At 42.5% G+C, this 21,606-nt stretch overlaps 1 protein-coding gene across 1 annotated transcript in view; it reads left to right on the top strand.

Moving 5' to 3' along the window:
- Window positions 1-21,606, top strand: part of Clip1 (CAP-Gly domain containing linker protein 1) — a 97,367-nt gene that overhangs the window by 18,507 nt on the left and 57,254 nt on the right. Inside the window, 5 exon segments of the mRNA XM_087198087.1 lie at window positions 10,424-10,548; window positions 13,099-13,321; window positions 17,079-17,276; window positions 17,835-17,938; window positions 20,677-20,737. Coding sequence (XP_087054213.1) covers window positions 10,424-10,548; window positions 13,099-13,321; window positions 17,079-17,276; window positions 17,835-17,938; window positions 20,677-20,737 — 711 coding nt within the window.

Raw genomic sequence — 21,606 nt, 5'->3', positions numbered from 1 at the left:
TGAACCTTAAATACCTATAGGTCATCCAGCATGTGTGGTTTGGGTGTCTTTCTTCATTTGTTCCACATTGTGAGATTTGTCTGTAACATGTAAATTTAAAACAAAGTAGGTTCATACTATATTGGCACACACACATACATATATATCTACAATAAACTTACAGATTTTGGGCATTTCTTTCTCTCTTTTTCCCCCGGTACTGGGGATTGTTTTTAGTGAGCACCCCCCCCCCCCAGCCTTTTTTTGTTTTTCGTTTTGAGACAAGATTTTGTTAATTTGCCCAAGCAGGGCTTATACTTGTGATCATCCTGCTTTAGCTTCTCACAGGGCTGGGATTACAGGTTTGTGGACCCATGCCTGGTTGATTTTTGAATGTTTTTATGTGAGGAAATGCAGATCTTTTACTTAAGAAAATAAGCAGCTATTTGATATTACACTGTTTATACTAAGCTTAATTTAATTATAGACAGTTAGAGTGCTCCTGTTTTCTCCCCTGGAAATGAAATTTGAGCCAGAGAGCATAAATATTTAAAGGTAATAGGCATTACCAAATTGCAGCCCAAAAGCTTTTACCATTTATGTTCTCACAAACAATGTACAATCCAGGGGTGGTGGTACAAGCCTCTAATCCCAGTTAGTCAGGAGGTTGAGGTAGGTGGATTGCAAGTTTGAGGCCAGCCTGAGATCCTGTTTCAAAATAAAAACATTTTTTTTTTAGCTGGGCATGGTGGCACACACCTGTAATCCCAGGAGTTGGGAGGCTCAGGCAGGGGGATCACCATAAGTTCGAGGCCAGCCTTGGCTACATATTGAGTTCAAGACCAGCTTGAACTATATAGCAAGACCCTGTCTCAAAAAACCAAAAAAGGTGGGCCAGGGATGTAGCTCAGAGGTTGTGTGCTTGCCTAGCTATTTTGAGACCCTAGGTTTAATTTCTATTATGGCAAACAAAACAAAAAGCAATGTACAAGTACACCTTTTGTAGTACTTAGATCTCTTCTGTTTTTTGCATTTCTTTCACTAGTGGCTTGGTCGTCATGTTTGTTCAGCCTCTACCTGGATGGTACTTGTGCTCCCTGTGGGTGGTGTTTGTGCTTGGGGAAGTTGTTCTTTATGCTAACTCCTGTTTCCCAATTGCTGTTAGTAAAAGACTCTGTGATTTTGTGTGGCTCGAATTTGAGAAGACTTCATGTTATGTTAAAAACCCCTGCTGGCTAATGTTGAGCTATTTTCTAGCGCCATAGACATTAGCTTCATTCTTCTGTAATAAGGATTGCTAAAGATTTTTTTTTTTCTGATTTTAGTTCTGATTTTTTTTCATTTTCTGTTTCTAGAAGTTCTAAATTTTACTGGGCATAGCCTTGTGGGGTTGTCTAGTAGGGGACTAGAGAGAACCCCACTTGCTGATGAGAAGCTGTATTTTACAGCTTCGTCATCTTCCTTTGGGTTAGATCTCAGTGGGTCACAGCTGATGCCCATACTTGTCCCCTGCTCGTTGTAGGGCAGAGTAATGTGTGTGCTTTTCTCAGGGGTTTTTTTTGAGGCTAAATCATCTGCCCATCGAATCCCATGCCTTTGATGTCACTCTGTCTTCCTCATTCCAGTCCTGTTGCTTTTAAATTTTTGTTAGAGGAATTCAAGCTTATAGTTTAAATTGAGGTTTTGGGTGCTTATGCATGTACATTAAATCAGCAGTTCTTTGCCCACTCTTTGAGATAACCTGATTAACTGCCTCCCACTTCTGTTTGTTGGTATTCTGGGGGTCCTGGACCCCCCAGAAGGCTTTTCAGGTGGAAGATGAAATAGTTGCAAGAAATAAAGTGCAAATCAAGTGTAACTTTCTCATCTTTTTGCCAAAGTGTTTATGCATAATTATGGCAGCTAGTGTTTACTTTGTTTTAGGGAGAGTTAGAGTTATAAGAGAATATCTATCTATCTATCTATCTATATATATATATATCTCACCTGCTTTTGACATATGGTATTAATATTTATTTACTTATGTATTTCATTTTTTTGAGACAAGGTCTTACTATGAAGTTCAGGCTGGCCTTGAACTCACCGCAGTCCTCCTCCCTCAGCCTCCTGAGAGCTGGGATTATAGGTGTGCGTCACCATGCTCAGACAACATACTCATTTTTGGTTTTTTTTATTATTATTATTTTTTTGGTACTGGGGATCGAACTCAGGTCCTTGTGCTTTCAAGGCAGGCAGTGGAACCACTGAGCTAAATCCCCAGCCCCAACATACTCATTTTTATTTTTTATTTTAAAAATTTTTTTATTTTTAATTTGTTTTTTGGTACCGGGGATCGAACTAGGGACCTTGTGCTTTTGAGGGAGGCGCTGGAACCACTAAGCTAAATCCTCGGCCTTAACATATTCATTTTTAAAGGCTGTTTACTTAATATCACGTGTTATAAATTGGGAGACACAAAATGATATCAAAAGGGAATGGTTAAAATAACTGGGATTGTTTAGTTAGCCTAGAGAAAATGTGACCAAGATGGCAGCTGTATTTCATTGCAGCTGTATTTTCATTCAGTAAACATATTGGATGTCTAGGATGTGCCAGGCATTGTTCTAGGTGTTGTAGATTTGGCAGTGACCAAAACCAACACAGTGTTATCGAATGAGGTGTCCCACTGAGTTGTAATAAACTCTAAATTTCTTCGTAGGACCTATAGGACCCCATGTGATCAGACCCTGCCCAGGTTTCCTTTTCCTGCCCAACTTTCTCATCCTGCTTCAGCTGCGCTGGTGTCTTTGCAGTTTCTCTCTTTCTTTTTCTTTTTCTTTTCCTTTTTTGGTACTGGGGATTGTCTTCTTTTTCTTTTTTGAGACAGGGTCTTGCTAAGTTGCCCAGGCTGGGCTGGAACTTGGGATCTTCTTGCCTCAGCGTCCCAGAGCTCTGGGATTACAAGCATGCAATACCATGTCGGGATTATTGTTTCTCCTGTCTGGAATATTCTTTCAGGTCTTTCCTGGTGCCTGCTAGTCATCCAATCATGGCTCAGATGTCACCTCCTTGGCCACTCCAACCAAAGACTCTTCACAGCAGCATCAACTTAGCCTTGTTTTTGTTTTGTTTTGTTTTGTTTTGTTTTTTTCTACAGCATTCTTGGCCATTGGCAATTACCTTTGTGTTTATTTACTTGCAGTTGTCCATTTCAGAATTTGAGCCCCATGAAAGCTGGGAGACTTTTACCTCATTCATTGTTGTCCCTCCAGCACTCGGCAGAAGGAACTCATTAAATATTATTTTGTTTTGTTTTGGTACTGGGGATTGAACTCAGGACCTTGTGCTTGCCTGGTAGGAGCAGTGCCAGTGGGCTATGTTCCCGCTCCCTGAAGGTTTTGAACCTACTTACTACATTATGCCCTGAAGGGGAGGACAAAACTGTAAAGTATGAGAACAGGAAGTAGGCTTAGGAGCAGTGTCTGCGAACCTGGGAGTGAAGATTTTTTTTTTTTATTCATTAAGTTTATTGGTACATTTTAGGTATGATGACATCCATTATTGAGAATTTGTACCCTTTGCATAATATATCTTGGTTCTTATTTTTTCCCCATTCTCCTCTCCCTTCAACCCTCCGCTCCTCCCTACTTACAAAGAGTGTTTCCAGTTTTTCCTTTTCTCATATTTATTCCTTTCCCTTCTTTCCTTTCCCCTATACCTTCCACTTCCCCCTCCCCTTTGGAGCTTTTCTTCCAATTTCACATTATCTGTTACACATTTTGATCCTTACTTACATTTTCAATTTCTCACACCAGAGAAACTATTTGGTATTTACACGTGAGTGACCTATTTATTTCAATTAAGAGTATGGCCTTAATGTGCATTCATTTGGCTATAATTGTCTCTAGTTTCTCATTCTTTATGGCTGAGTAGTACTCCATTTTAGAAAAAAAACTACATCTTCTTTATCCAGTCTCCAGTTGATGGGCATTTGGGCTGCTTCCAAGCTTTAGCTATTACAAATTGTGCTGCTATAAACACGGGTGCACATATATCACTATGGTATGATTCTTTTAATTCTTTGGGGAAGATACCCAGCAGGGGAATAGCTGGGTCAAATGGGACCTCTAGTCCTAGCTCTTTGAGGTATCTCCATACTGACTTCCACAGTGGTTGCCCCAGTCTGCACTCCCACCAATAATGGAGAAGGGTTCCTTTCTCCCCACACCCCTGCCAGCATTTGTTATTGGTTGATTTCTTGATAGCAGCCATTCTTTCTGGAGTGAGGTGGAATCTCAGCATTGTTTTCTGTTTTTTGGGTTTTTTTTGGTACTGGGGATCGAACTCGGGTCCTTAGCTTGTGAGGCAGGCAGTGGAACCACTGAGCTAAATCCTTGGTCCAACAGATGTCTTCTTTTAATTTTTTTTTTTTTTTTTTTGGTACCGGGGATCAAACTCAGGACCTTGCACTTGCAAGGCAGGTGCTGGAACCACTGAGCTAAATCCCCGGCCATCAGCATTGTTTTCATCTGGATCTCTCGAATGACCAGTGTGAAAATTTTTACCTTTCTCTTCAGGAGAGTTGCCCAGGAGAGCCACTCACTGCTGGGCTCCTCTGCACTTGCAGTCATTAGTCCCCCTGCACTGGCATAGAGTACCCACACCAGCTGGTTCACCCCACAGGTGATTCAGTTTTAAGTGAGGGATACATTTGTATTTGGTAAATACCAATTAACTGTATTTACTTTTTAAAATAAGCTGTTTAACTTAGAATGTGGTGAATAAGAAGCCACCTTATTAAATTTTGTTGCTAATAAAATTCCTCTGAAACAATTCCTTATTACCACTCACAGGACATTTAAGAGCTTTATAAAGGAGGTGCAGTGCAATAAAGGGCTTGTTGATGGCTTAATAATGAATAGCTTCGAGAGCCCTGAGAAGATGGACTGTTTCCTGTTTCCAGGTGGTGGACCCAATTATTAGCCCAGGAGAATTGGTCAATTATTTTAATTTTTCTGCAAGAGTTTGGAGGAAGGGTTTCTGTTTCCACACCATTTTATAGAAACTTCTTGATGCATTTATTACTTTTTATAGGAAATATTTGTCTGAATTCCTCTTTCTCAGTGGCCAGCACTGTATTCTGTTTATCTTTGTATTCCAAGGGCCCAAGAACTCCAAATACATGTTGAATGAATGAATGAGAATTTAAAAATCTGAGATTTGCTAAAGTGTGAAGATGGTAACTTGGTTTTCTTTTTTTTGGTACCAGGGATTGAACCCGGGTACCAAACCCTTGTGCTTGTGAGGCAGGCGGCAGAACCACTGAGCTAAATCCCTGGCCCGGTAACTTGATTTTCTTAGGTTGAGTTTCTAGTTTAAATTAATTTTGTCTCCAAGCTGGGCATGGTGGCATACACCTGTAATCCAGCAGTCTGGAGGCTGAGGCAGGATGACTGCTGTGATTTGAGCTCAGCCTGGGCTACATAGTGAGTTCAAGGTCAGCCCCAACTACATACCAAGACCCTGCCTCAAAAAAAAAAATTAATTTTATCACCAGTGGTGACATCATTTCTGTTTTAGATTGACCAGTGTGAGGGGTTATGTGCTCATATCCTGAGAGGAAATAGAAGACATTGTAGTTATCTGTGCTTGTTATGGAAATCTTTGGTTTTTTTTTTTTTTTTGAGACAAGGTCTCACTGTGTAGTTCAGGTTGACCTTGAACTCACTGTGACACCCAGGCTGGTTTTGAATTCATGGTAATCCTCATGCCTCAGCCTCTGGACTGCTGGGATTACAGGTGGGTGCTGCCACACCCGGCACTCTTTTTGATTCACTGTTGAAAATGTCTGTCTTTCTGTCTTGATTTCTTCATTCATATTGGGGATCACCCTAGAACCTGTGCACTGAGCTACATCCCCAACTCTTTAAAAAATTTTTTACTTCAAGACAGTCTCACTAAATCACTCAGGCTGGGCTTGAATTTGTGATCCTTCTGCCTCTGTCTCCTACACTGCTGCAATTACAAGTATGTACCATCATGCCTTGCTCTTAAAAAAAATATATATATTATATATATAAATATATATAATATATATATATAAATAAATAAAATATATTCTTTTGGTTCTGGGGATTGAACCTAGGGCTTTACACTGAGCTGTATCCCCAGCTCTTTCATTACTTTTATTTTTTGAGACAGTCTCGTTAAGTCACTGAATTGGCCAGGTTCGGGTTGAATCTCAGTCCTGCCTCAGCCTCTCCCAGAGTGCTGGAATTACAGACTTGTGCTGACACACCAAGTTTAATAATCTTGATATCTGCCTAGAATATAGATACCTTAGGCAAGGTTAGGTTGTTTTTATTTGTTTGTTTATTTGTTTTTGTACCGAAACCGAATTTAGGGCCTCATGCTTACCAGGCAGGCTCTGTGCCGCTGATTGGGCAGGATTGGAAAAGAGTGGCTTATGTATTCTGTATTCTCTGGTACACATGAGAAGTCAAACCTGACTTTATGAACTCATGTTTGAATGCTTAAATTTTTTGACTATGGAATGAATAAGTAGAAAAGTGTTTGAGTGGTTTTAGGACTTATATGACTTACTGTCTTCATTGAAGATGTTTTGAATAATTACTCATGATCTTTCACGGGAAAGAGAAATTGAACTTACTGTTTCATGAGTCAGAAGTTCCAAGTTTGGTAGGAGAAAAAGAGTAAGAAAATGTTCCATTCTAGGACCTAGTAATCATCCATTTTAGACAAATTTGTGGGAAGACATATTTTTCAGGGTAAATATATATTATGTGCGTTTGTAGAAGTAGTCAATCCTTTGTAAGTGGTTGTTTTTGTAAAGCCATCTGAGTGAAGTCTGGTTTGCTTGGAGAGTTACAGACCACAGCCTGTTAGATGCCTCTTGGAAAAACAATTGTGTTAACAGTAACTTTGACTCACTCCCAAAGAATTCAGCTGATTATCTGAGGGGATTGCATCATTCTTAACCTAATGTGACCTGTTCCCTTTGTGTGATTTTAATTAAACTGCCACTCTGAGGAAGAGATGATGGAAGTTAGTTTTGTATAGGGGACTCTCAGTCCTGTGTATACCAGCAAGAGTGTGAGAGTCCGGAGCGCCTGGGCTGGAGCTCCGACTCTTATTCGCAAGGACAGACTCACTGCTGCCGGCCATCAGGCTCCTCCCTGTCTGAGCATTTTTTTTTTTTTTTTTGAACAGGGGATCAAACTTGGGACCTTGCACTTGCAAGGCAGGTGCTGTTTTACTAATGAGGAAGCACGATTTAGAAATCACATAAATAACTTGGCTATTTGCTAGGTACAACTGGCTCCCTGTGTGTTCTAGTTTAGAACCCATGCTCTTGACTAGTATATTTCTTCCATTTCTGCTTCAGAGGGATCAAAACTTCAAATTCAGTCTGTCACAGGATTCCCCTGCCCTGTGGTACTAGGAATTGAACCCAGGTCCTTCACACTGATTTATATTCCCAGACTTTTTTTTTTCCTTTTTCTTTTTGAGATTTTACTAAGTCACTAAGTTGCCCATGCTGGGCTTGAACTTGCAATCCTCCTGCCCCACCATCCCAGACAGTTGAGATTACAGATTTGCCACGATGCCCAGTTTCTTTATTTCTTTTCTTTTCTTTTCCTTTTTCCCAGTACCGGGGATCGAACTCAGGACCTTGCACTTGCAAGGCAGGCCACTGAGCTAAATCCTCGGCCCTTATTCTTTTTTTCTTTTACTTATTTTATGTGGTTCAGTGGCCCTTCCTTTTTCCCCTCTCTCCTTTCTTGCTTTCTTTTCTTATACTTTTTTTCTCATTTTCTTAGTACTAAAGACTGAACCTAGGGCCTTCGAGCTGAGCTATGTACCCAGCCCTTTTAACTTTTTTTTAAGATTGAAGGGTCTAAGCCAGTGGTAGTTAACCTCTGTGTGCTGCAGCATGCTGTTGTTTTCATTGAAAACTCTAAAAGGTTTGCCATCACTGGTCTAATCTGTCCAGGCTGGTCTTCTACTTGGGATCCTCCTGCCTCAGCCTCCCAAGTAGTTGGGGTTACAGACACATACCCCTACACCTGGCTTAAAAGTAACCTTTTCTGTGTGTGTCCCAGCTGAGGTCACTTTTCATTCATTCAGCTGTTGAATTCTGCACTGTGCAGGTAGAGTTGACAAAGAGCAGAGCCACTGCCCATGGAGTTTTCTTCACCTTCTAGCTCCAGCTTTGTTATTGGTACCCATCACAACACCAGCATAGTTCTGAATGTCCTGGTGCTTCTTTCATGTGCCCTTTTTGCTCACACGGCCTTGAAATCATTACTTCTTTTGTTGCTTAAACCAGTTTTATAAAAAGCTTTTCAAGATCAGCCTACACTATACAATTTTGATATGTACTATTTTTGAGACCCTGTCTCAGAAAACTTAAAAAGAGTTTTTAATCCCAAAAGAGAAATAAGAAAAATGCATTTTGAGATACATCTGTTCTGTGGAATACTAAATAGCTACCACAACATGCTTGCATTTTCTACTACTACATCAGAATTCCTGAGGCTGGGAAGTTTAGATAGAAAAGAGTTTTATTAGCTCATGATTCTGGAGGCTGAGAGTCCAAGCATATGGTTTAAGCATCCGGTAAGTTTCTGGGGAGGACTTCATGGCAGAAAGGCAAGCAGTGTGTTGGGGAGGGGAAGCTAGAGAGAGCCACTCACTTTATATCAGCCTGGTTTCCCAAGAGCTGATCCAGTCCGGAAGAGTTAAACTCACTCATGCAGAAGGCAGGGCCTATGTGGCCTAGTACCGCCCACCAGGCTCCTCCCTGTGTATTTTGCCTGTGGGCATGTTGGTATGCCAAGACTGCTTGCTGAAGGAGGGAAAACCCAAAAAGCTGTGATACTCATAGGACAAGATGACATCTGCTAAGGACCTGACTCTTCAGAGCAGTGCAGTAGATTAGAGGTTAAAGTCACGTTGGGAGAAAAATCAGGTTCTCTATGAGCTTACACTCTATTCCTTTTTTTTCTTTGGAACCAGGAATCAAACTTAGGGCCTCATGTTGGCCAGGCAAGCACTCTGCACCACTGAGCTACATCCCAGCTCTTATACTCTATTCTTACAAGAATGCTTTGTTCTTCTTTTACTAGCCTGTTGTACCTACCATGCACACACCATAGCTGTTCTTTGAGTCACTCACACACACACACACACACACATACACACACATACACACATACACACCGCCCATTGTTTGTGTGTACTTGATAAATAGTGGCAAGAAGCTTGGAGAGTCTTTATCTTTTGCCTGAGCTGAAGCACTGACCTCCCAACCCCCCATTTATCTGCAAGATTGTTTTTGTCTTTTATCCTTCACCACAGTCCTCAAGCAGTCAGCTTGGGGCTTGGTCAGTCTCCGGTACCTCCCTGTGCTGCAGTGGGACGAGCCTGAACATGGTTTTGGTCAGGGGAAACATAGCACCATGGAGGGGAAAATGAATCAGAATTTCAGCAGCAACTGTCTCTGGATGGGAACAACATTATACTTAGTATTTTGTTTGTCATGTTTTTTTTTTTTTTGGTACCGGGGATTGAACTCGGGTCTTGCGCCTGCGCAGCAGGTGGCGAAACCACTGAGCTAAATCCCTGGCCCTTGTCGTGTTCTTAATTTCCTGCAGTGATCTCCTTTATGGATGGAGAAATTTTTGAAAAAGAAATTTTAAAAAAGTCAGAAAAAAGTGAGCAAATGAAAGAATATTTTGAAGAGTTACAGTAATAGCTTGTTTGTCCTTAATATACACTTGTCGTTGCTTTCATGGCTAGTATATAAAGAAAGTCTGAAAAAAATAAACACTGATTGTTTCAATTAGGAATAATCGTGCCTTGGATAAAGCTCATTGGCTACGATACCACACTGATTGTTAATAAAGGAATTAGAGATGAATTTTTTTGTTTTGTTTTGTTTTTTAGAAACAGGGTATCACTGTAGTTGGCCCTGAACTCCCTGTGTAGCCCAGGCTAGCCTTGAACTCATGGGGATCCTCTTGTCTCAGCCTCCCAGGTGCTGGGATTACAGGTGTGCACCACCACGCCTGGTCTAGGAATCACAGATGAATTTTGCTTCCTTTTGATGATGTAGGGTCTTTATTTTGTAGCAAATACTTATTTCCAGCCAGGAAAATTGCTCTGTAGTGATAAAGTATTCTAAGGACGAGAATGAGTAATTTGGTGGACAGCCCGAATGTTGACATATTGTATAGGCTGTTTCATTATTGGACAAATCAAGTATCGAATCACTCTGGCAGTGTAAGTCCCTGGGTAACTTTGCCAGTGTGTCTTTGTGAGAACTCTTGGAGAATTGAAGAGAAGACAAAGTAGCTGCTGATGGAAAGGATAGGATGCACCACTTAACCACTGGGCTATGGAATTATGTCCCTGTCTTCATTTGAACCTTCTCTTCTTCCAGGTTGGTGGCACCAAGGCTGGTGTGGTCCGGTTTCTGGGGGAGACTGACTTTGCCAAGGGAGAATGGTGTGGTGTGGAGTTGGATGAACCTCTTGGGAAGAACGATGGTGCTGTCGCGGGAACAAGGTTGGTTTAGAATTACCTGACATCATGTGTCCATCTTGCATGTAGAAGTGCTTCAATGGATCTCAAATGTGGAATAAAATGGAAACAAGTCCTCTGAAGGGCTGCACTTTTATTTCCTGCCTACTGGGTTCTCTCCCCTTTTTTTTTTTGCAGTACCGGGGATTGAACTCAGGACCTTGTGCAGACACGGTGCCACAGAGCTAAATCCCCGGCCCTCTCCTCTTTTATTCAGTGTTGGGGATTGAACCCAGAGGTGCTCTGCCACTGAGCTACATCCCAACCCTTAAAATTTTTTAAAAATTACTACTATTTTAATTTTTTTTTGTACCGGGGATCGAACTTGGGTCCTTGTGTTAGCGCAGCAGGCGGGGAAACCACTGAGCTAAATCCCCGGCCCACTATTTTAATTTTTAAAACAGGGTCTCACTAAGTTGTCCAGGCTGGCCTGGAACTTGTGATCCTCTTGCCTCAGCCTCCCGAGTATCTGGGATTACAGCTATGAGCTGCTATGTCCAGCAACCTGTTCCCCCCCACACACTAGAATTGCAGTTGTTCTTTTGACTACCTGTTTAGTAATATGTGAGGTATATCTGAGTAGATTCTGAGTAGACATTAGGTTTATTTTTCAAAATAGAAAAGAAATGCTATCCTTTGGATTTCTTTTCCTTTTGATAGCAGTCGATCTCTGCAAGTTCCTAGGTGTCTTGGGGTGGAATGAGAGAAAGAGAAGGTGACTACCTTTGTTAGGAAATGTCTGTTAAGAATTGCATCCTGTGGCAAGGGACTGGCTGGTAAGCAAATCTCTCCATGCAAGGGTAACCTCACTTTTGCCTCCTGGTATAGGATGTGAGTACAGGTGGGAGTGAAATAGTACAAAGGAATGTAAGAGGTATTTCTCAAGCTTTTTTTTTTTTTTCCTCCAAGTACCAAAGATAGAGTCCAGTTGTGCTTAACCATTGAGCTTTATCCCTAGCCATTTTTTTTTTTTTTTTTTTTTTTTTTTTTTTAATACCAGGGGTCGAACTCAGGTCCTTGCACTTGCGCAGCAGGCAGTGAAACCACTGAGCTAAATCCCTGGCCCTATTCCTAGCCCTTTTCATTTTGAGACATGTTTTGCAAAGTTTCCCAGGCTGGCCTTGAATTTGCAAATTTGTAATCCTGTTGCCTCAGAACTCGTGAGCATCTGGTATTACAGGGATGCGCCACCACACTTTACCGCTCCCACACTACTTTTCAAATGTTTTGAAGCCCGTAGGTACAGATGTGGTAGAGGAAGCATTATTATTACTAAGTATACAATACATATAAATATGTCAGTTGATCACCAAAATATTGTAGTTAACATAATTGGGCCTGGGATTTAGCTTAGTGGTGCTGCTGCCTGCTTCACAAGCACAAGGTCCTGAGTTTGATCTCTGGTACCAAAAAAAAAAAAAAAAAAAAATATATATATATATATATATATATATATATATATATACACACACACACACACACACACATACATACATACATACATACACACACACACACACATACATACATATACTGTAGCATATTGATTAAGAGCCAGGCATGATGCATGCACGCACACTTAATGTTTTTTTTTTTTTTGGTACTGGGGATCGAACTCGGGTCCTTGCAGTTGTGAGGCAGGCAGCGGAACCACTGAGCTAAATCCGCGGCCCTGTGCACACTTATAATCTGAGCACTGAGCAGCTGAGGCAGGAGATTGCTGCAAGCCCAAGGCCAGCCTGGGCTACATAGTGAGTCCCTGTCTCAAAAGAAAAAACAAATAAACATTGATTATAAGCACATGGGCTTAATCTACCAAAACAAAATGATTCCTGGAGATAAAAATCTCTCTTTTTAAAAAAAAATTAATTAATTTTATTGGTACATTTTAAGTATACAATATAATGATAGTCATCATTGGAAAAAAATCTCTTGATACATCAGTGGTTCTAAGGCCATCACTTCATGTTAAAACATCGTACTTCTTGAGCCAGGATCTCTAGTGTCACTCTTGATAACTGACTTACTAGTTAATATTTCTCTGTGTTGATGTTAGTGGATCTGCCACAGGCAGAAGCTTGATTTCTTTTCTCCTTTATTCAGCTTGTTGTCCCCCTGCCCGTATTTGGATTGAGCACAGGACCTCCACACTGAGTGCTATCCCCAGCCCTTTTCACTTTTTATTTTGAGGAAGAATCTTGGTAATAAATAAAACCTGCCTGGGATGGATTTATTAAGCTGAACTCCTCTGCTGTACATTTATCAGATGATAGTAACATTTATGCTCTTTGCATAGAAACTCAACTTCAAGCAGCCCCCTCTCTAGGTATCACATAGGTCCAGTGTGGTTCCCAGAACACCCTTGATGGTCTGTGTCCACCTGCATGCACGAGCAGGCCACAGACTGTGTGCACCCAGCTTCCAGGTGGGACTCCCGGCTTAGGAGTCTTGGCTGGGGGCTGGGAGAGGTCTTTTGTCATTGTTGTTACTTCTTGTAATTAAGTTGTTTCTCATTACTGTTGATCCTCTCTAAAGGTATTTTCAATGTCAACCCAAGTATGGCTTGTTTGCTCCTGTCCACAAAGTGACCAGGATTGGCTTCCCTTCAACCACACCAGCCAAAGCCAAGGCTGCCGCCGTGCGACGAGTGATGGCCACCACACCTGTCAGCCTGAAGCGTAGCCCGTCTGCCTCCTCCCTCAGCTCCATGAGCTCAGTGGCCTCCTCTGTAAGCAGCAAGCCCAGCCGGACAGGCCTGGTGAGCCTCCCTCCCACTCCTTGCTGCATCCTCTGCTACCCGTGCCCTGCCCTGCCCTGCTTGTCCTCATGCTGAATGTTGGCTGTTGCTTATTGGAAGGTGCAAATGTTGCTCCAGCAGGAACATGACATTTGAAATAGAAAAGTTTTTTTTTTCTACCAGGGATTAGAAAAGTATTTTTAATAATGCTTTTCAGATTCATAAAGATTTGAAAATCTATCACTTCCTGGTGAACTACTGCTTATTTTTTTTCTCTGAAATTATTTTGGGCTAAAAATGACAGGAAGATAAGAGGACTCCTTTTCTTTAAGTACATACTATAGTTCTTTTTCTCTTTGACTTCTAACAATTTTAGGAACCAAAGTATTTTGAAAAAAGTCATGTTCTTAGAATTGTAATAGTAATACGATCTAGGCCAGTGAAAGTAGTTAATGTGTGGAGTTTTCCTGACATAGTCCAGAGGACGCGGAGGGGACCTTGTTGAACTTAAAGAGCCCTGTTGTACTTTGTGTCCCCTCCATCTTCATCTCTTGCTCCTGGTCCCCCTCACTGTCTCCTTCCTATTTACAGCAGTGAAAATAGAATCATCAGAATTAAAATAGTGCTGGATTCTTTTCGTTAACATGGTACTGTATTTGGGTTAAAAGCAATGCCTGTTTCAGCTTCATCCTGTGCCCTTGAGTTTATTCATTTGAAGTGAAGCAGGTGCTATTGACATCAGAAATCAAAGCACAGGATTCCACTCCCAACTAAATTCAGGATCTGTACTTCCTGAGAGCAGACCTCAGACAGGCATTAGGAAGTTACATGGCGGAGCAGGGCACTGGGGTTTCTAGTCCTTGATCTGGTTTTGGCTTCTCTTCCGTTGCCGTCAGGCAGAGAGAGGAGTGGTGGTGGGGTCTCTAAGTGTGGGCTAGTTTCTTCCTCTTATACTCTGGTCAGATAAGGGCCAAGTGGACTATTTCTGTTTGTATATGGAAAGAAGGGCTGCATCTCAACAGAAAAGTGACAGGTGGGCTCTTACGGGAAAGGGTGACAAGAATAATGAAATGAAGCCTTGTAGAAATGACTCAAGCTCCACTTCAGACATCTTGTCTCCTTCTCTGTTACAAGAACAGTTCTTTGGGAGTGTCTGCTGCGAGATGGAACTCTTTCTTGAGGAATTTTCCATGCCTTGTAAATGACAAGTGTCCTTCTTTGGGATTGCAAAGCTCTCCTTGCTCCCACCGGTCTCTTGACAGACTTTCAGACAAGTCTTGATTTCTATGAGCTCAGCTTATTCAGTGAAGAAAACTGGCAAAAGAGAAATGAATCTCCTAACCTTGTGCAACAGCTTGTTTCTGTGTATCTTCATGTAGGATGCTGTAGTTTCTAAACCAAAGCAACTGGGAAAGAATATGACAAGGATATCAAATCTTTTGTTGTTGTTTTTTTTCCTGGTACTGGGGCTCGAACTCAGGACCTTGCGCTTGCCAGGCAGGCACAGCGCTACTGAGCTAAATCCCCAGCCAAGGATGTTGAATCATTGAAAGTACAGTTTCAGCTATGTTACTCAAGAGTTGTGTTTTTGTCCTAGAAAACAAGTTGAAAAAAATGAATATTTTTTACTTATTCTTCAGTAACTGCAATGACTTATGGTTAGGTTTTATGCTCCTGTTGGGCACAGCACATCTCATCAAATCTTGGAATCATTTCTATCACTGCCACCTTCATTTCTTGTGCTATATTGATTTTTATACAGTACTGGTTTTTTTTTTCTTTCTTTCTTTTCTTTCTTGGCAGAAGCCAAAATCTAGCTTTGCAAAGTTATTGAAAGGAATGGAATAAAATCTAATGTCAGAGATGAGTTGTCTTGGTCTAGTCATTTGCATGGTGTCCAGCAGAGAACTCTGTTTCTCTTTTTTAAAATTTTTAAATTTTTTTTGGTACCAGGGATAGAACTCATTACCTTACACCTGCGAGGCAGGCAGTGGAACCACTGAGCTAAATCCCTGGCCCCACCTCTGTTTCTCTTGATGTCTTAAAACATCCTGCAGTGCCCTTGGAGTTTGAGAATACCCTCTGGGGCATCTCTGCACATGGTTTAGGAGCTGTGCTTTTTTTTTTGTGGTACTGGGAAATGAACACTTTACCTTCACACTAAGGCACACCCCTAGCCCTTCTATTTTTTATTTTGAGACAGGGTCTCACTAAGTTGCCCAGACTGCCAGAACTTGTTATCCTCCTGCCTCAGCCTCTTAGAGTGCTGGGATTACAGGCTGGATGGGAACCTCAGGAGGAGATGTCAGAAAAAGTATAATTAAACCATCTAATGAAAGTGCGACAGATGGTTAAAAGAGAGAAGAGAAATTCCCATCCAATGTGTTTAAGAAATTTCACTACCTGAAAGAGCAAAGGGCAGTTTGAGTTTGATTGGATTCATTTACCCTCATAGTTATCAAATTTCTGCGTTATTAATTGATGAATGCTCCTTGCCATCCGTGTACATCCTGCAGTGAGGGTTCTACAGACTGCTGAAGAGAAGAGGTCTCTGGCAACAAATGAAGCTTTGATTGCAGAAGATGAGGTAATGGCTCAATTGCTCTAGAGCCTGTCTTTGCTGAGGAAAAGCCTTGGACAAACACTTGCCAAGGGAGGAGGCTGTCTCCTCCCTTCCTCCCAGCTGCGAAGCCACAGGCAGAGGAATGAGTGGTTCTACTTACACAGTCACCTATGGGCAGTTGTCAGGGTCATTTTCTCTGGTTTTTGCGTGACTGTTCGCCCGAGTTGGAGGAACTGGGTATGTGAAACAGCAGAGACTAGCAGATGACTGAACTGGAGCCCCCTGACTCCCTTCCTGTCTTTCTCCCCACTCCACTGCTGTTTTTCCTCTCATTTCTCCCCTCTCTCTGTTGCCTTTTTTCCTTGTTCCTTTCTCCTTATCTACTACTTCCCTCTCTTCACAAATTTCCTTTTTTCTTCTCTCTCGTGTGTATATGTGCCCAGACACACTCACTCATGCCACACACTTGGGAAGGCAGAGAATTTTACTTTTCATCTCTGTCAATCTCTCTGGTGATTAGGGTTCAGATCCTAGAGGCTGGAATTCTGGGTAAGATCTCCCTGCCTTTCCCTTTGAAAGAAAGATGTAGAAAATCCTGACAAAAATTCAACTATCCAACCAGGAATGGAGGTTTGTGACTCCAGGGTGACTGTTTCATAGCTTAATGGTATTTAGAAGCTTAAGAAGTTTAAACAAGGCTCTACCTCAAGTCTCTGGATCAAAAGATTGGCCCAAATGTCATCACAAGAAGATAACTTTTTAATTTTTGAGACAGTGTCTTCTTAAGCAGTTCAGGCTGGCCTTGAACTCACTACAAAGCCCAGAATGGCCTCCTTGTGGCGATCCTCCTTCCTCAGCCTCCCGAATGCTGGGATTACAGGATTGAGCCACTACGCCTGACGGTCAAGAAGAGGAAATGTTTCTAGATCCCTGCAAGGCACTGTCAGCCAAGCTCAGATTCCCTGTGATTTGACCCGTGTGTTCTAAACATGCTTCAGTTGTTTCATGAGTGCGTTCCACTGAAGAGCTCTTTGTGAGGCGAAAGACAGAGGTGTGAGTTGCTTGTTTTCTTGCTGCAAAGTCCTGCTTAGGATGTGGCAAGCTTACGAGCCCGGGCAGTGCTCTTGCTTTATTGAGGAGACATTGCCATGCATGCATCGCTGCCCCTGTTCCCATAGCATCATTGCCCTTCACCTCTCTAACTTTCCTTTGCAGTTGACTGAGACCTCTTCCCGCTACGCCCGCAAGATCTCGGGCACCACTGCCCTTCAGGAGGCGCTGAAGGAGAAGCAGCAGCACATTGAACAGCTGCTGGCTGAGCGGGACCTGGAGCGGGCCGAGGTGGCCAAAGCCACCAGCCACGTGGGGGAGATAGAGCAGGAGCTAGCCCTGGCTCGGGACGGGCATGACCAGGTGAAGTCTGGTGCTGACATTGTTGTGGAGGTGGTGATCATTTCTAAATTGAGGCTGAAAGGTGTCCATGGTGCTTGGAGCCAGCGAGCTAGACTTGAGAGTACCGGAAATGAGCATCACTTTCTTTGCTGATCTTGTTTGAAAGCTGTGACCTGAGTGACGGTTTCCATCATTGTAAAGTTAAAATTTTGTTCTTGTCAACTCTGCTTTAGTCTTTTGGTCTTTATGTCCAGGACTTTGGGCCTGTCTGTGTTAAGCCACCTTGTTTGCTAGAGCTGGAGCAGTGATTAGCTCCTTTCTGTAGATTATTTTTGACATGTGTTTCTGCTTTGGAAAAGATGAGAGTTGTTTTAATGTTGTCCTCTGTTGATTTAATGGTGTAGTTTTTCATCTAGTGTCCAGGAAACCTGCCCAGAATAATCCAGTGAGGTAGCATTTCAACTTGTGAAGGCTTTAGAGTAACGGTCACCCAGCATGGTGATCCCTGTGACTGGAGGCACCTCTGGGCCTGAGCCTGGATTGGAGTTGGGCTGCTCACTGACATCTTTGCTTCCCCAGCATGTCCTGGAATTGGAGGCCAAGATGGACCAGCTACGAACAATGGTGGAAGCAGCTGACAGGGAGAAGGTGGAGCTTCTTAACCAACTAGAAGAGGAGAAAAGGTGACCCCTAACTGCACTCTCACTGTATGTGTGTGTATGTGTAGTCTTTCCTTTTCAATAATCTTGGGGAGAAATTTCTCATCAAAAACTTTGTTGGGGTCCGGGGATTTAGCTTAGTGGTTTCACCGGCTGCTGCGCAAGCCCAAGGACACGAGTTCGATCCTCGGTACCAAAAAAGAAACAAACAACAAAACTTTCTTGGTAGCTGGACATAGTGGTGCATGCCTGTAATCTCAGTATTCTGAGAGGCTGAGGCAGAAAGATTGCAAGTTTGAGCCCAACCTGATTCAAATTTATTTTAAATGAGAAAAGGGCTGGGGATATAGTTTAGCTTAGTGAGAAGGTCCTGGGTTTAATCCCTATCACAGAAAAAAGGAAAAAAAAGAATAAAGAAAAACCAACTATGTTGGTGTCCACCCTTAGAACCAAAGGAACAACTTTGTGTTCAGCAAAAGTGAGACTCTTCATGCTGTGTGAGTAGTGTGCACTTTGATTTGACATTTTTCAAGATGTCTGGGGTCATTTAGACATGACCTGATTAATCTGGCAAATTGCGCACCAATTGCACGTTAAACTTCCTCCCTCCTGATGGTAGCGTTAGTTAGTATTGTGGAGGTGATTCACCAGCTTTCACCTTGGTGCCTCTCCCGCTGAGAGGATACTCTAGCAGTGGTGGTGAACCTATGGCACATGTGGCACAGTGGGCTGTTTGTATCATTGAAACCTCTACAAGATTCGGCATCACTTCTATAGGTCCAAGTTGCATAGAATTTATGAAGTTGTATTATGTCTGGTGGGTGATACAAGGTCCTTGCCCTTGAGAATCTCAGAACCTTATTAGGAAAATTAAATTCTTGCATGTGAAACAATTTTTCAGCTAAGTATGAAATCAGATGTTAAATGGTGTGGCCAAGCGTGATGGTGTACACCTGTAACTCTAGCAATTGAGGAGGCTGAGGCAGAAGGATCTCCACAGGAAGGCCACCCTGAACTACGTAGTGAGCTCAAGTCCAGCCTGAACTGCTTAATGAAATCCTGTTTAAAAACAAACAAAAAAAGATGTTGAATGGTGTGAGGCAGCAAAGTTTAGTTTTTACACAGGAGGTTTCTTTTTTTTTTTTTTAAGAGTAGAAAACGTTTATTGAGAGAAAGATAACTTCTGCCTAAGAGAGAAGGAAGGGGGACCAGAAAGTGGGTTGCCTGTACAGCAGGTTTCTTGAGGCCATGAACAAATAAGACCTCTGAGAAGGGCATCTGTGTGGAGACCATGTGACCATCCCTGGGTGGTGGAGTGTTGGCTCCTGTTGGACTTGAGCCATCTCATCATTTTTTAGTTTAGTAATAACCTAGTGTCACCACAGGTGCAGGATGGCCCCAGGTGCTGTTGTGCTGGGGAACACAGAGCCACGCTGGCTCTTAGCAAGAAAAGCACTCCCTCCATGGAGAGAGAAGCACCAGGCCTGAGACTTTCTGCTCACGACTCTTCTAGGCCCTCCAGAGTGTCATGGCACCAGTGCCACTTGTTTCTGTTCTCACACTAGCTGTGGCTCTGCGGACTACTGGGCAGTAGAGCGTCCCAGCTCCCACACAGGTTTGAGGGCTTTAACCTATGATGAGAGTTCTCATTTAACTGAGGAGGATTTTGTATTCTAACTTTGCCAGAAATGTTACTTGGAAGGACCCTGTTTTGCTTTACACACAGATTACAAAGTTTTTCTTTGCCTTCTATTCACTTTTGTGAAGATTAGTAATCTGCGTGCCAAGGGGGTTTAGCCGAGTGGTGGAGTATATGCTTAGCATGCATGCACCTGGCACCTGTTTGGTTGCCAGCACGAAACAGCAACAAGAAGCAGCATGGTGCAGATGTAACATGGATATCGTAAATCTAAATACCATTGTCTTTCATTGACTTTGTAATGACATTAAATGAAACCACATCCATTGGCAGATTTATTTTAAAATGTCTGAGCTGCGTATTTAGCACAGTGGCACCTCGCCTCCCTTGCAAGCACAAGGTCCTGAATTCGATCCCCAGTACAAAAACAACAACAACATAAAATTGAAGAACAGGATTCTTGGTTGCTTCTCCCCCACATCATTCACAACCCTATTCTAGGGTTGGAGCAGGTGCTGGTGTTGTTAGGAGCTAAGGAGTGGGAGGGTTGAGTGGAGCCTCTGAGAAGTCTGCTGACCCCTCCGCAAGGTGCCTGATGTGGGTAACACAGGAGATTTGAATTCCATGCCACTCTCCTTCGGGTTCTGTATTGCAAAATAAAAATTATGGAATAGAAATCTCAGACCTATTTCTGTGGTAATAGAAATTTTTTCTTTTTTTGGAGACAGGGTCTCACCATATAGTCCACACTGGTCTTGAACTCACAGTGATCTTCCTGCTTCAGCCTCCCAAATGCTATAGAAATATTTTTATGTAGGCTGGTCTTATCTTGATAGATCCATTCTGGTGTATGTGACCTAGGGAACCAGTTAATTTTTCACAATGATATCTCATGCCTTCTGGGGTCAGTATCTAGATAAAACTTGGAATTTCCTAAATAATGTTTAGCTCTTATAAACTGGAACCCTAAAAGTGGATTTCTTTATTTTCTGTCTTGCCCAACCATTTCTTCCATCATCACCTGCTGAGCTTGCCAGGACCTTGAGTGTGGACTGTGGGTCAGGTTAGGCAGCCACATTCCTTCGTTACCTCCTTACGTGCTTTGTGTGGGTTTATTCCACAGGAAGGTTGAGGACCTGCAGTTCCGGGTTGAGGAAGAATCGATTACTAAAGGAGATCTTGAGGTAAACCTTTGCAGCTCGCTGAAGCTTTCGTGTGGAGAGTGGGTGCGGTTGGTGCCTGGTGACCTTGGGCTCACGCAGTCTGCTGGGATTGATGCCGGTACCCTGGGCTCCTTTGGCCTCGCTGGCTGTGGGTTGGCCTCTGTGGTCCTGTGACTGTGGTGTCCCGGTCCCTGTGGCAGAGCAGATATTTACTGCTCTCTTTGTGCTTCAAAGTTCAAACCAGGAATTGGATTTAATCAAGTCATAAATCTGGCAGTGCATCCTCATTTTAAAGCAGCCCTAAGAGAGACTATGTATTCTTCTGGTTATTAGAAATGGTATTTTGGGGCCGGGGATTTAGCTCAGTGGTTCCACCGCCTGCCTTGCAAGCGGAAGGACCCAAGTTTGATCCCCGGTACCAAAAAAAAAAAAAAAAAAAAAGAAATGGTATTTTAAAAGAGCTTTTTTGGGGGGGCCAGGGATTTAGCTCAGTGGTACTACTGTCTGCCTTGCAAGTTCAAGGACCTGAGTTCGATCCCTGGTACCAAAAAAAAAAAAAAAGCTTTTTTTAAGGGGGTACTAGGATTGAACACAGGCCTTGCTCATGCTAGGTAGGTGCTCTGCCACTGAGTTACATCCTCAGTCCTTTTGAATTTTGAGACAAGATCTTATTAATTTGCCTAGATTGGCCTTGAACTTGAGGTCCTCCTGCCTCAGCCTTCCAACTATCTGTGATTACAGATGTGTGCCATCATGCTCCACAAAAGAGCATTTGTTCATAAGTATGTAACAAAGTTTTATGGTTTTCTTTGCTTCATCCTTAGCTTTGCTTTTCAGTTGAGCAGAATAAATCTTTTATAACCCTATAAAAGGGGACACATTATATTTTT

This window comes from Heterocephalus glaber, unplaced genomic scaffold (genome assembly GCF_053883595.1).
Source record: "Heterocephalus glaber isolate CG9 unplaced genomic scaffold, H.glaber_assembly_v1.0 deba00001687, whole genome shotgun sequence".
NCBI classification, from domain to species: Eukaryota; Metazoa; Chordata; class Mammalia; order Rodentia; family Bathyergidae; genus Heterocephalus; species Heterocephalus glaber.
Note: the sequence above shows the minus strand (reverse complement) of the source record. Positions and strands in the feature narration are given on the sequence as shown.